Source organism: Rattus norvegicus, chromosome 10 (assembly GCF_036323735.1).
Source record: "Rattus norvegicus strain BN/NHsdMcwi chromosome 10, GRCr8, whole genome shotgun sequence".
Taxonomy (NCBI): Eukaryota; Metazoa; Chordata; class Mammalia; order Rodentia; family Muridae; genus Rattus; species Rattus norvegicus.
The window spans coordinates 49,079,053-49,093,618 of NC_086028.1; the positions used below are offsets into that span (position 1 = coordinate 49,079,053).

General features: G+C 50.6%; 1 protein-coding gene across 1 annotated transcript in view; it reads right to left on the reverse strand.

Moving 5' to 3' along the window:
* The window catches only part of Hs3st3b1 (heparan sulfate-glucosamine 3-sulfotransferase 3B1), a 32,493-nt gene extending 18,360 nt beyond the window's left edge, over positions 1 to 14,133 (reverse strand). Inside the window, exon 1 of the mRNA NM_001191646.1 lies at positions 13,236 to 14,133. Coding sequence (NP_001178575.1) covers positions 13,236 to 13,789 — 554 coding nt within the window. The 5' untranslated portion in view covers positions 13,790 to 14,133. The remainder of the gene's footprint in view (positions 1 to 13,235) is intronic.
* Between the last annotated feature and the right edge of the window lie 433 nt (positions 14,134 to 14,566).

The window sequence follows — 14,566 nt, forward strand, 5'->3', positions numbered from 1 at the left end:
AATAGCCTCACACTGGTATCCTCCTGTCTGCCTACCAAGTGCTGGGAGGATAGGTGTGCACTACCAGTCTTGGCTAGAGTTGACATCTAACTGACCTTTGGCACTGAGGCCTGAGGTTGAGGGCTCATGTCTACAGAATACTTGGCTAGCATGTACGAGGGCCCGGGTTCAATCCTCAGGAAGAAATTTGGCATTGAGAGGGAAAAAATGAAGAGATGTTGAGATCAGAAAGGAAGGAGGAACCAAGAGGGTAGGATTGGAAATGAGGAGTCAATGAGGAAAGAATCAGCCCTATATTCACTCATCCCTGGTCCCTGCAACGGGGAGGGTGTTGACCACATCCTCAGATAGATGGCTACCTACACAGCCATTACCGCCTGATGGGTACCCTGCTCCAATGGCCCCCTCTTCAGCATCAAGGAATGCTCTGTGGGGAGTCTGCAGCTGCTACAGCTGCGGGTCTCTCTTGGAAGTAGGATTTCTAATTACAGGGCTTTCCTTTAATGACAGGCTCCACCCCAGCGACCAGCAGCCTCTTTTAAGGCTGTACACCCTCTCCCTCACCGTGAAGGCACTCTAGTAATGGCTTTATATTCTAGGCGCCATCTTTTTGGCTCGCAGGTCAAAGCAGTCCTTGCTGAAAACTGTTCAAGAGAATTGCAATTTTGGCTTCCGGATGAAATACTTGGGGCATCGGCCTGGAAGCACAGGATAGCCCTCATCAGTCACCCTGTTTGAGTCATTCGTCATTGTGACCAGACACCTGATTAAGAAGCAACTTTAGGGGGGTTGGGGATTTAGCTCAGTGGTAGAGCACTTGCCTAGGAAGCGCAAAGCCCTGGGTTCGGTCCCCAGCTCTGGGAAAAAAAAAAAAAAAAAGAAGCAACTTTAGAGAGGAAGGACTTACCAAGGGACATAGCTCTACTGAGGGAAAGGCATGGCGGCAGACAGCTCCATTGTGATGGGAGTGTACGGCAGGAACCCTCACCTCAAATACTGGTAAAAGCATTCTGGTCGGGAGGAACAAAAAGCGAGTGCCCAATAAACTGGAGAATGTATCAAACCGCATCTGTCTTAGTTCTGTGGCCGTGATAAAAATACCCTGAACAAACATGGAGAAAGTACTATGCGGCTTGTCTTTTCAAAGAGATGCAATCTATCATCGCAAGAAAGATATGGTGGCAGAGACAGGAAGTTGCCTGGTCACAGAGAAGTCACAGGAAGTAGTGTGGACAGGAAGTGGAGCCTGCTGAAGAATGCTTCCTCTAGCCAGACTTCGCCTCCTAAAGGTTCAGGACCTCCCCAGGCAGCAAACAGAAATGATAAGGAACAAAAAAACCCAAAGCAGGGAGCATACAAATCATGAAAACAAAATCCCTTCTGGAGCCCCTCACTCCTTCCTGCTGCCTGGGTCCACTGCTGGTCCCCATGACAGTCCTCAGAGAGAACTCTACAAGTTATTCTATGGGGTAAGGAGAAGCAGAGGGGTTTTAGAACTGGGGCAAAATCCCAATTAAGTCCAAGTCATAGCACAATTGACACTTGGGCATCAAGTAAAACTTTTGTTTTGCTTAAACTTATTATTAAGAAAAACTTGAGAATAAATAAACAAATCACACACTATAATTAACCAGACCCAAAGTCAATACAACCTAACGACCATATATTCTGTAAGAACAGCATCCAAAACAGAATGCTGTAAAGTTTCACATTAAACTTTACATCACGTTCAGGGCTGGAGAGATGGCTCAGCGGTTAAGAGCACTGACTGCTCCTCCAAATGTCCTGAGTTCAATTCCCAGCTACTGCATGGTGACTCACAACCATATGAAATGGGATCCGATGCCCTCTTCTGGTGTGTGTGAAGAGGGCAACAGTGTACTCACATCCATAAAATAAATAAATCTTAAAAGACAAAACAAACAAAAACTTTGTACTTTCAGTGTTGAATATGTCTTATGCACTTACCCACCACCCCAAACCAACTCCCCCCCTCCACAGAGAAGCAGAAAAGCAATTAGTTTTATATCTTCTTTGATAGCTGGTGCCTATCTCATGCATTTATCTCTCACCTTTCTCATCTCCTTACGTACGGAGAGACTGCCCATGTATAGTAGGCTGCCCAGCCACTCCCCGCAAATGTTCGTTATTCAGAACACAAAATCCTCAGGAGCCTGTTTTGGGGTTTCCAGCAATCCTAAAAATAACTAATAATGAGTGAGTGGCTGTGCCCTGGGGAGGAGATGGTGGGAAGGGAGGCGGGGGTGGGGCAGCCCTACCCAGGAGCTGCACCTCCCCTGGGGTGTCCTATAACCTCAGTACACTGGATGTGGGGGCGCAGTCCTAAGCCAGAGCTGGTCAGCAGTTCTGATCACTTCTATACACCCTCATGGAAGATGCCAGACAGAACTGTGTTACTCTGTAGTCCAGGCAGGGACAGGCCTAAGTCATGTGGAACTGAGGGCAACTGGGAGCCAGTGTGGCTTCTCCAGGCCCCAGAAGTCTGAGCCCTAACAAATGAAGGTTGGCCCTGCCCGTGTGGCATTCCTTTGCTGGCCTCCTGGCTCATGTGCTGGCAGAGAATCCCTGCCCAGGCATGCTGGAGCCCTGGCTCCAGAGAAGTTGGTAAAGGACAGCCAGAAGCTGCCAGCCAGGCCCAGAGCAGCCTATGGCCCATGTGCTTGTGCACATCCTGGCCTTAGGAGTAGATAAAGATGATGGACCATAGCCCTTCCCTACAGAGCTTCAGAACCCAGAAGGACGGAGACCTACGTGGACCCAGAGTACTTGGGCAACCAAAAGCTATGCATGAACACTGGTCTGACAGCAGTGAGAAGGACATAGCATCTGCCCAAGATGCCTGAGCAAGTCTGGTCCAGCAGGCTTAGTGCTGCCATAGGATGGCCCCTACCCCTTTCCATGTCTACCCTGCCTTGATATAGGGAACGATTTCATCACTCTCCTAAAAATGTATAAACAATTCAGGCTACAGCTCAAGCAAAGCTGGTGACAGTCTTTGACATAGATGAACCTGGTGCCTTGAAAGCTCCTTCTAACTGGTAAAACTAAGGCTTCTCCTGCCTCCCCATCCCTCTCATGCCTGAACTCTGACTTCCTGTGTGCTCCAACCAACCATGACTCTCAGGCCTTTTTCTCTACCCTGAACACCTTATCAGTTTCTTAAATGATCAGCCAACAAACTTGTACCCAGCCTTCAACGCTCAATTCAGTAGAGTCCTTTGCTTGGGCGTGCTGTATCTCTCTTTGCTCCGTATGTTTCTCAGGAATCGGCCCTAGCCTATAGTGTGAACTCCCTGAGGGTCCAGGCAGGAAACCAACAGCTTCCTTACTTTCTTAGTGCCGACTTACTGCTCAGTCTAGGCTAGATGTTCAAAGCGTGGTGGGGAGAATCATGAATGAATGGCAGACGGGCATGAGAACTACCACCTAGGCACGACTGGCAGTAAGCCTGTCCTGTAGCTAGCTGCCCGGCTTCCACCCAGGCCCCAAGGAAATAGAAAAGGCGCATTAAATGTCCCCGAAACAGACATGGAACTTTAGAGGCCCAGAAATGAGATAAGCATGAAAAGCTAGCCAGGGCCCATCAAACAGGATCCCGCTGTGTGCCAGGCCGCTCACTCTCTACCCTGTGGACTGGCTCTGCCAAATGCCTGCCTCTGAGTGGTGGGGTGGGCATCCTAGCAGTTGTTAAGATGTCCCTAAGTGGGAGGAGCCTACCCAAGACAGCAAGCCAGGAGATAAGGTGATCCCAGCAGGCTGAAATTCAGACACCCCAGAAACCTAAGTGTATATCAGCAGTAATCAACCCCACGTTCTATAGCTAAAAGGTCCCACCTGCCTCCTGTCCTAATGACATCTAATCCAGACAGCAATTCTGTTTCCACTGCTGTGGGACTCTCTGTAACTGCAAACACAAAAACACATGTGCTTTTTCCTCTCCTCTTCTTCCTCTTCCTCCTCCTCTTCCTCCTCCTCCTCCCCCTCCCCCTCCTGCTGCTGCTGCTGCTGCTGCTGCTGCTGCTGCTGTTAAAATTACTGGCTTTGTTTCCAGCCCCAGGCTGCTGATGTTTCTAAGTGTTATTCACATTATTTAGTGAAGGCTTTAGCATTGCATCCTGGAAGAACAATGATCTCAGGGCCAGGACACAGAGACCAAACCACAGGAGTACTGAGCTGAGCAGGGCGGGGATGAGCTCCATCTTTTCCAAAGCGGGGCAAATACCCTGCCCTGTAAACACTACCACCAACTCACAACACTTCCTTTGAAAGCAGACCCAAGCTGCTCCATGGAAAGGCGAACCTGCAATTAGCCTGCTCAGGGGAACAACAGGCAGAGTGAGCCTGCTATAGAAGCTGGTGGCAAGACCTGACTTGAAACCCTCACTAGCAAGCCTGCTTCCCACTCCTCAGCCTTGGGTACTTCCGAACCCTGTCTTTGATTCACTGTCTATTGCTTCTCCTTTATTGTTTATTTTGTAACAAACATCTTGGCTGGTGCAGCCCCATTTGGTCTGAGCAGATATCCCAGGAGGTAGATTTATGTATGAGATTTGATTCAAACAAATCCAGGTTCCTAGGGTAAAGACAGAGGGAGGGAGAGAGGGAGGGAGAGAGGGAGGGGGCAAAAGCAGAGACTGAGAACAAAGATTAGGAGGTCAAGTAAGTGCAAGAGAACTCAGAAGTTTGCTCCACCAACACACTCCAACTTGGCATCCAAACCATCACGGTATGAATGAAAACAAGGTCCATAAGAGACTCAGGATTCTGGCTCGAGAGCAAATATTAGGTTACGTGAAATTAAACATATATTTATGTGTCATATATATGATCCCACACACCACAATTAAACACTCATGATTCTAATAGCTTCAGCCAGAGAGCTCACAGGATAGAGAATGAGCTCATGTGCTCTGTAAACACCACTGACTTACAACATTCTGTGTGGCCACTCTATGTGACAGGGTGGGAGGTACGAGGCTACCTGTGCACTCGAGAACACACACACACACACACACACACACACACACACACCGTGCATCATTGTTTCAGCTACACTGTTGAGCCCAGTGCCAGCTGTGTGCGAGGGACACAGGTCAGAGACAGGTGATGTTCTCAGGTTTCTGTAGCAAAGGACTGACCTTAAGACTTATCAACAGGTGGGAGAATTCTATTAGAGAACTAAAAAAAAATTAAGAAACAAAATTTCTCACTGAAACTGACTTAGGTAGGGCAACTGACTAAGCGGACCTGCCCCGGGATAGCTACAAAGATTCAAAATGCAAATGAAGCGAAGTGGATGGAAATAGATGGCAAACCTCATTCAGAATATCTGTCTGTGAGGAACAGCCCCATTCAGAATATGTGTGGAAACGGAACGGAGAAAAGCATGTTCTTGACACAGAACAGGGCATGTCGCTCTGTCCTATGCTAGGTTACAAATGAGGGAAGCAGGCTGTTTGTGGGTTCACAAGGGACAGGGGCAGAGATGGACAACACTGTCTTCCATGCCCAGTACAGCGGAGAGAGGCTACCCAGCGGGACTCTGGCAGAGCAGGGCCATATCTTAACTGCCATTTGCGGTCCGCATCCTCAGCACTGGCAGCAGGTTTACAGGCTGCCCAACTCCTATAAAAAGCCAGGCGATTCAAACCAGGGCCTGAGTGAAGACCTGTATGCACAGCTCATCCACTGTGTGAAATCATCCCTTGCTGGAGAGCGGATCTTGGAACAATGACATGGAGAATGAGGGCACACGAGGAATCTTCCGTGCATCACACTTGCTCCAGAAAATGACCAACTGCTCCAGAAAATGAAGCCTTATCTCTTTTACGGCAAGTGCTCAATAACGCCCTCGTCAGAGCAGTTTCGGGGGACTGCGCAAATACAATTTAACAAGAGTACACTATCCGTTGAACTTGGTGACAGGCACCTCTAATCCAACCTACTCAGTCACCAGAAGGACCCTCAAGGTAAAGGTCAGCCTGGGTGACTTAACCTAGAATGGGCCTCAGAAGTTAGCTTTGCTCCAGTCCCTCCAGCACGCACACACACACACACACACACACACACACACACACACACACACACCCATTTGGGGCTTCTGAGAAGTTCGTGGGTGGAAACAGGATGTTTCTTCTTTGTGTATCTGTGTTAACTGGTGGAGCTGGCATATGCTAAATGCCTGGAGCCTCTCGAACAATCATATGGGAGGGCTCCAGGGAGTAGCCAAACAGCCAGCCAAGAGAAAGGGGTGGACTGAAAGAGGACCATTTTCCATAAGGCACTGGGAGGGGTCTGGAGGGGATCAGCGTCTCTAATTGCGTCAGCTTTCCTAAGAGAGTGCACTTCACTGCAGGAAGAACGGAATAAATTTTGCTTCCTTTTTTTTCAGCGCCACCATAACAACTCCTCCCTTCTTCCTAGGTTAAAATGAAGTTAGTTTCCACTGGACACTTGCAGGCCGGAATCCTGAAGGCCGACTCCGCAGGGCAGGAGAGTCTAATGCCACAGAATACAGAGAAGCAAAGCTAACAAGAGGCTAGAGCTGGGCAGACTTGCAGAGAGAAGCGCTCGGAGAAAGCCCGTGGGCGGAGCTCCGTAAAAGTCCGGCGCCATTGGTCTCTGGATAGTTTCTTCGACCAATCAGCACGGGTCCAGGCAGCTCAGCCCCCACAGGTGAGGACCCGCCAGAAGCGCACGCGTGGCAGAGGCCAGCAGGCGCGGGCCCTATTGCACACTAATGTCACCAGGCCTGGGAAGGAGGAGACTCCTCCCTTATATCAGGAGAGGGCGTGGCAAGCGGCTCTCTCGGCTCCTCCCAGTATATTTTTCACTTTTCACTGACTACCCCTAATCTCAACGCCCAGAACTGCCTTAAAACATTTTTTTTTCTGGTTTAATATAAGGTCGTAGGGTGATTTGCGGAAAATCCTGGAACCCAGAAAGTCTGTATCCTGCGCCCCACCAAGTCGCGGATGAGCACACAAGGAACGGTCACCGTCTCCTCCATGGCGATTCAAAGCAGTCTGGCTGAGCTGAAGCGCCAGAGGCCTGACATAAACAGGGGCACTCAAGGTTCACATCTGCCAGGCTTACAAAGAAAATATCTCGTTCTAACACACTGCACGTTCTTTTAAATATTGAGAAAAATCGAACTCCTCTTGACAAAGGTCTATTTACACGGCTACATATCGATGACGTCTATTTACATGATTACGCAATTTTACATTTGTCTTTTGAAGGAAACTGTGTGTAGTCTTGAGGTTGAGTGTGATGTCTTAATTCCTGCATAGTTTTGGGGGTCATTAGCATAACCATCACCTTCAGCTTTTTAAAGTTTCTTCGTGGTGGGCACATAGAAGTTCTCCTATTCTGTTACATAATGTACTATTGTTAACCGGATTCTCCCTGCTGTTCTACAGAACATCCTAATGTTGTGGGGGCAAAGACCAAACAATACGTCTTCGTTTATCCATGTTTCTTATGTGTCACAGTGAACTGTGTTTTTGAGTGAGTCAGTAGCTAAGCTATTTTTTTTTTAAATATTTGTCAAACGACAGCAGAGTCTGTGAAGTACAGACATGAAAGAATTTTAAATAGATCGAGCCACTCCTCTGCCTCAAAACTTTCTTGAGCCGCAGGGATGTTGTAACGCTTAGCCTCTTGGCTAACTTCGCCCATCTTTGGACAAGGAAAAGAACTAATCTGACATGCAGAAGCAACGGTTTTACTTGAGGTTGGATAGTCTTGAGAACAAGGAATAAGACCTAATAAGATAACGATTTAAGTATAAAAAAAACCTTTCTGGTATTCAATGACACTGGTGCCCCATCTCTTTTCTTCTTGTCACTTGAGGAAGGCAGGCTAGGCTCTGCTTACCCTTGACACTACGCCATGTACTTGGGGGAGTCAGGCCTCTCCCACCAGCCCCGCCCTCAAGTTTCTCTTTCTCTCTGAAATAGTCTTATTTATGTGAGGGGCGAGGTTCTGTTGCAGCTCTCTTTATAGCAATAGAAGCTGTCGTTGTGCTGTGCCTGTAGGGTGGGCATTTTGTGCTTCTGTCAATCAGTTTAACTTCCATGTTCATAGAGTGAGAACACAGATCATCCCAAACGTCCCAGAGCAGCGGCCAAGCTGCCTGTAATCTCTGAGAGCTGCCAGTGGTGTTTGTCTTGCTTTAATTTTTTTTTTTTAAATTCCTAGTGAACTTTCGATTGTAAATAGTTTTAGTGATTTGAATAGTCATTTTGTAGAAAAAGAAAACCTTACATTAAATCTGTTTTAAACTGAAGGGCTCAAACTGAAGCATACCTATTTAGAATGAGAATTTGTGAGATGCTGATTTTCAAAACATAAAACAAACAAAAAAAAACTCAGAGAAACAAGAGATGTTTAAGATCACTTTGCAGGGCAAATGGGTGACTGTGTGACTGGAAGAATACATCTTGTCATTATTGGTGGACATTAAATATTGCTTTTTAAATAAGCAGATTCCTTTTTAAAAAGCAAAATCAAATGCAGTCAGCATACAATTTCTATTTACCATAGCAGCTTATCTTTTAAGAATGTCTCCTAAGACAAGGACTCCAAACTAATTTTCACAGACCTGCTGGGTAATAACCTACCACTTGGAAGATAATAAATGCAATTTAATTCATACATTTTGGCATTTTATTTATCTAAAACTAATAGGCCACCATTAAATATTGACAATTTTATTAACTCAGCATCTGGGAAAAAACTTATGATTAGGTTGATTTATGTTATATTTGCCCCCCCAACTTGTAAAAGATTAATCAACCATTTTATGGTGTAATTTAGGGGCCTAATTAAAAACAGAGCTCGACACAGGCTACACAGTCCTGCTGGTAAATCTTGACAGCATCCTAACATAATGGTTTGTATTTCAAATTGTTGCATCTCAGGGCGAACGTCTGACCTTCTCCCAGCAGCCTGGAAGTGAGCCGTGTACTTGGCTTAAACTCCAGATCCTAGGAAGCACAATTATTTAGCAAACAGATTGTCCCCAGTAAGATCAGAGCCTCCAGGGAAGTCAGAAACAGGACTGGCCACCAAGTTTTTAGAAACAGACTGGGCTTATGGAGGTAGGAGAGCAGCTGAAACTAGAAAGGAAATTACTGTTTTCAACTGTCATTAGGAGACATTTATTACTGGATGTTCGTATCTCTAGGAAAACCTTAGAGTTCTAGCTATTTCTACCTTCTGACTAATGAGCACAAAGTAGTAGCTGTGTCCTTCTTGACTTGGGATCACTCTATCGTTTTAAATGAACAAATTAATTCCAAAGAGTGTAGGAACATGTCACTTAACCTGGGTCTCCCAGCCTGAAAGGGGGCAAATGGCACCGAATAAACCACTTCCTCCAGGAGACACTGGCTGTTTTTTTCAGCCACTATACTTGAGGGATATTTTTGTCATTTTAATGACTCCTTTGATTCTAGCTGTCCTGTGCAGAGAAATAAAAGTGCCAGAATGGTATTATTATCCTCATCTAGTTAGGAACCAGTGCAAGATGATTCCAAGTCAATTGTCCGGGCATTACAAAGGTTTTTAAGATAAATGACAAAGTGGGTACTCTGTACAGGGGCCACCGGAGGTGGGCAGGAAACCTTCAAACGCTATTAGAGCAGACATCACTTTGAAGAATTACACATGACTAACAGCACGTTTTGGTCACCGAAGTCAGGGAGTCTGGCACAGAAGGATGTCCTGCTGGAATAAGAACTCTTGTCACTTTCTAGCTGTGAGACTTCGAGCAAGTTGATTAACCTCTCTGTTCATGCCTGTGTTTCCTCATCTGTCAAAGTACCCTCTTCACAGGATGGTAATGAGGATTAAACTAGCTAACCATAACACTGGAAACAGTGCCTGGAACAACGTTTAGTACAGTTTGACTATAATATTGTTACCCTCCTCCCCCCGCCCCCCACAGAGACAGAGACAGAGACAGAGAGATCTCACCCCCCCCCCCCCTTTGTACAGCTGAAATTGAAAGGGGACCTGATCCTGTGAAAGAAGTTCCCACTACTGTGGGGCAAATGGCAATCATATAAGTTCTGACTAACTTAACTCCTAAACTCTGCTCATCAAATTCTTGGAAATTTACAAAAACTTGAGCTAGATCAAGAACAAATGCTTTTTAAAAACTGCTTCGTCAATGCCTCTCCACCAGTTTAAATCCTTATACCAGGCCGGCTGGCGGCCTGGCTCTACCCGAGGGTTTTAGGTTCCTGGTCCCCTAACTTCAAACCTCTCAGACACCACAGCCCCAGGAGCCCCTCGGACATCACCATCGAACACTTTGGGAGGTGACTGGAGAACCCTGGATATGAAGTGGAAAGTTAGCTCAGAACTCTCTACAAACTGGGCCTCAAGCAGACTGGAACTAGCTCGCATTAGCTTTGATTTTTGCAAACTTGGGCGCTGTAATGACTCCCGATGTCTGGGTGGTGGCAGCGGCAGGGTCAGCTCCAAGTTGCCACCCAGGAGTCTGGGCTAGCCGTTGGCTGATGGTGCTTTGGTAGCTATAAGGGCTGCAAATTCCCTGGCACCCAGGAAAACCCACCAGGCCCTGGGCCCCTGGTAGGTCTGTGTATTAACCCATTAAATTCATTAACAACTCGCTCAGACACAGCCACGACCTTCATTCTACAACCGATTGCCTGCTGACCCCAGAACTCAACCATCCATCCCACACCCCCTCCCATTTTGTCTCAGAGGCCTTAAAAGCCCTCGCCTTGCTCACACTCCGGTTTTGAGGACTTGTTTTAACTACGACTGTGCCTTGCAACTCCCTGGTTAATCATTATGTTTGCTGTTCTGCAGCGGGCGGCCTATCTCGGGACAGAGCAAGAGGGACCCTGCAGGCCTGGTTTGGAGCACAGCCCGGGAGAGCCCGGTGGACTCCAGTCGGGAAGGGATAGGTGCAGCTCTCTGGGTCAGCGTTTCCTAAGCCTGTAGGATTTAGAGTTCCAGGGTTGCTTTCAAATTAGTCGTGAAGTCCTTACATTGCTTCAGGCACTCGGAATAGTCTAAAATGATTCACAGGTTTTAAATAAACAGCATTAAATTTTTTTTCTTTAAGAAAAAATATTCAGTAACTCTGCTGGCACACTGATCGCTGGTAGGACAGCCAGGGAAGGCCGCGCGGACCGGACACTTGCGCTTCTGCGGCTAGATGACTAGGTCATGGCTGCGGGGCCTGTGCCTCCCGGTGGCGCCCGAAGGAAAATGACCCTGGGACCCCGCGGCCTGTTAGAGACCAAGAGGCTCGCAAGGCTGCTGGCAGCGCGGCTTCGGCTCGCCGGTCCCCGCTACTCTCCGGCAGTGCTCTCCGCCGCCGCTGGAGAGGAGCGAGGGCCTCCAGAGCCCCAAGGGCGGTGGCAGGTGGAGGCAGCCACCTCTGCCTCCGCCTCCGCGTGAATCTTCCAGTGGGGATTTCCACCACCTGCCCCAGGTGCCTCTAAAAGCTTCAATGGCTCAGCGACTCGCCTGCCACTTGCTACCAACCCAGCCTGGAGTGGGTCTGGACCCAGGCTGCCTCAGATTCGGCTGGGGCAGAAATTATTCTAACGATTAGGCTGCCACCCAGTCCTCCGAACCTTATCCCTGGAGCGGGCTGTGTATGGGACGAGTGGTGGGGAAGAGGTAATAGCATCAACACATGGGAGGCAACAGCCTACAGTTAGCGATTGCCCCCATGGTAAACTGCTCCTGGCTGCACCCAAGTATTAGCCCTTCCTGGCCCACCCAGAATCCGCATTATTCTCAGTGCCCGGAGGAGAGCACGGGGACGCAGCGGACAGCGATCCGAGCGTAGCACCCAAGTCTCTATTCTTAACCCGGAGAGAAGGGAGTCCGTCACTGCTGGCTTAAACCTCAAGACTTGGACAACTTCACCATTTTTTTTAAAAAAAAAAAGTGCATAAAGGACAAAGGGGAAGGGGCGAGAGAGGCTGGGAAAGGAGCTGCTCTAATCCTCAGGGTCAGGACCTTTTATTTGCCACGCTATCCATGTCCTAAAAGAGAAGCAGAGAGCGGGGGTTCGGTTCGTGTTTCTCCTTGTTTTCGGAAGTCTTGACCCTCTTTGAAAGTAATTGGGTCGGGGTGGGGGGAGGTGGGAATCGAGGGAGACGCCAAGTGCTGGGTGATGACCTAAGGGGCTGGGGACCCGACCTGGTTTCCGGAAACTGGGGTGTGACCCCTCTAGCAGCTCACACCAGACCAGCAGCCCGGGATGCAGTGGGCAGAGGTCGTTAATGTGACCCGGGAGCCTAGGTCCCTTTAGAACTAGACTCACAGCCGGAAGCCACGACCTCGAAGCAACCCTCATTTCTCAATCAATGGTCCAGGGATATTCTTTGAGCTCAGACGGGTACCGGGTCCTCGGAAACACAGGTCCTTGGCGTGGCCCTCCCAGCATAGAGGCCCAGGAAGCGAGGCGGCAGCACGCCGGCATCGCCTCGGGCGCCCAGAAGCCTTCGAAGCCGCTGCGGGCTGCAGTGCGCGCCTTTGCCCGACAGGGACCAGCACAGCTCCACGCCCGGCTCGCCGCCGCCAGCAAAGTCGCGCAGCTTCCCGGCTCCCCTCCTGAGCACAAACGGCTCACCAGCCAAGCGGGTCAGACCCCCTTCGGATTCCCGCAACAAGGAGAATTATAACAAAAAGTTAACAGACTCAAGACCGCCTTGGCGCTGCGCCTTAGCCTGCTCCCCTTTCCCCATCTGGGCAGCAGAAGCGACTCTAGCAGTTGGTGCACGTTGGAGGCTGTGACCCAGAAGCGCACAACACTCCTCCCCGCGTTCCGGGCTGCAAGAGAGACAACAAAATCCTAGCCACGCCGAGTTATTCGAGTGGGATGCGGCCACCGCCGGAAGGTAACCCGTTCCTTCGGCGCTTTCCCAGTTGCTGCCGGGTGTCTTTGTGGCGAGGTCGCCTGAATGGTTCTAGGGCGCAGCGCACCAGCCAGCGGTGCCAAGCTACAAGTTTCTGTAGGTGGCTGTCTCAGCGTACCCCGGAGCATCCCAATTCTCCGCAACTATCCAACCGCAATGTGCGGTCGCACTTTGGTCCCCGCCCGCCCTAGGTTGACCGAAGTTGTGCCTCTGCTTCCCTCCCCACCTGACACGCAACGGCTCGTGGGGGCTGAGGGTCGGGATCGCGGCCGGCGTAGCGGCCCTTGTAAGGAAACTCACCGGTACCAGGCAAGACCTTTGTGGTAGCTGCGGTCGAAAAAGTGGGGCTCGGCGCCCACGGCGCGCACGTCGGGGTGCACGCGCAGAAACTCCAGCAGCGCCCGCGTGCCGCCCTTCTTCACGCCGATGATGATGGCCTGCGGCAGCTGCTTGCTCCCAGCACCGCTGAAGAAGCTCGAGATGGGACTGGGGGAGTCCGGCGCCTCTGGACTCTGCTCCTCCTGGCTCCCGGCGCCTACTGTCTTATCCTTGCCTGCAACCAGTGAGTTGGCCGGAGGTGCCCGGAAGGGCATCTTAGGGGATGTCTCATTCGGAGCTGTGATCAGGGCTGGTTGAGCGTGAGTGGCGCGGGACCCGGAGCCCAAGAGCAGCAGGCCCGGAGCGGCGGTACAAGAGCCGGCGCACGAGTACAGGAACATGTACAGCCAGATGCAAAGCATGGCGAAGAGCAGCGCGAGCTTCCTCCTCACCGGCGGCGGGGGCGGCGGCGGCTGCGGCAGGAACCGGCCCGGGACATCGAGGCAGGACCGGCCGCCGCTCAGGCGCTGCCCCATACGCGGCCCGCGGGCGCGGCCAGGGGCATGGCTCAGCACATGGCACGAGTCCCGCCGGAACAGAGAGCACCGCGACGGTCCCCTGCCACTTTGAGCCCGAAGTGATTCGGTTTATTGCCCTCGTGCGCGCGTGGCTGCCGAGGCTGCGGCTCTTCCTCGGGTGGCGGCGGCGGTTGCAGCGGCGATGGCTCTTGACATGATGCCCACGAGAAGCCGGGGCTGGAAAGCGAAGTCCGGGCAGCGGGAACTGTGAGCAAACGCACTGTCAGTACGCTGTACCCCGCACCCAGTTACTCTGGACGGGGCGCACAGCAGCTCGCCGGGGCTGCCTCCTCGCAGCCAGGAGATTGAGAGCAGCCCCGGCGCTTGCCCGCTGAGGCTGCGGAGAACTGCGCAGGAAGAGAGCCCGGCACTGAGGTGGAGTGGGCGGTCCCGGCCTTCCGAGTGACAGGGTGCGCTACCTACCAGGAACCGCGAGCAGCATGCAAATACCGGAGCTTCACCCAAGTCGAAACAGCCAATCGTCTCTCGGAACGTGGGGGTGTGGAAAGGGTTCGCGAAGGGGGGTAAAGCAGTCTGCGATTACTATTGGCTTCAGAACTCAAGGGGCGGGTTCAGGGAGGCGAGGCCAAGGGCTGGTGACAGGAGCAGATGGTGGGGATGCTGGAGTGACCCCACGCTGAAAGAGGTTCCACCCAGTTGAGTGGCGCTCTCCTATACACGCGCGCTTTTCTACACCCGCTTCGGGGGACAGCCTTGCTGTAGTCGTCTATGTGA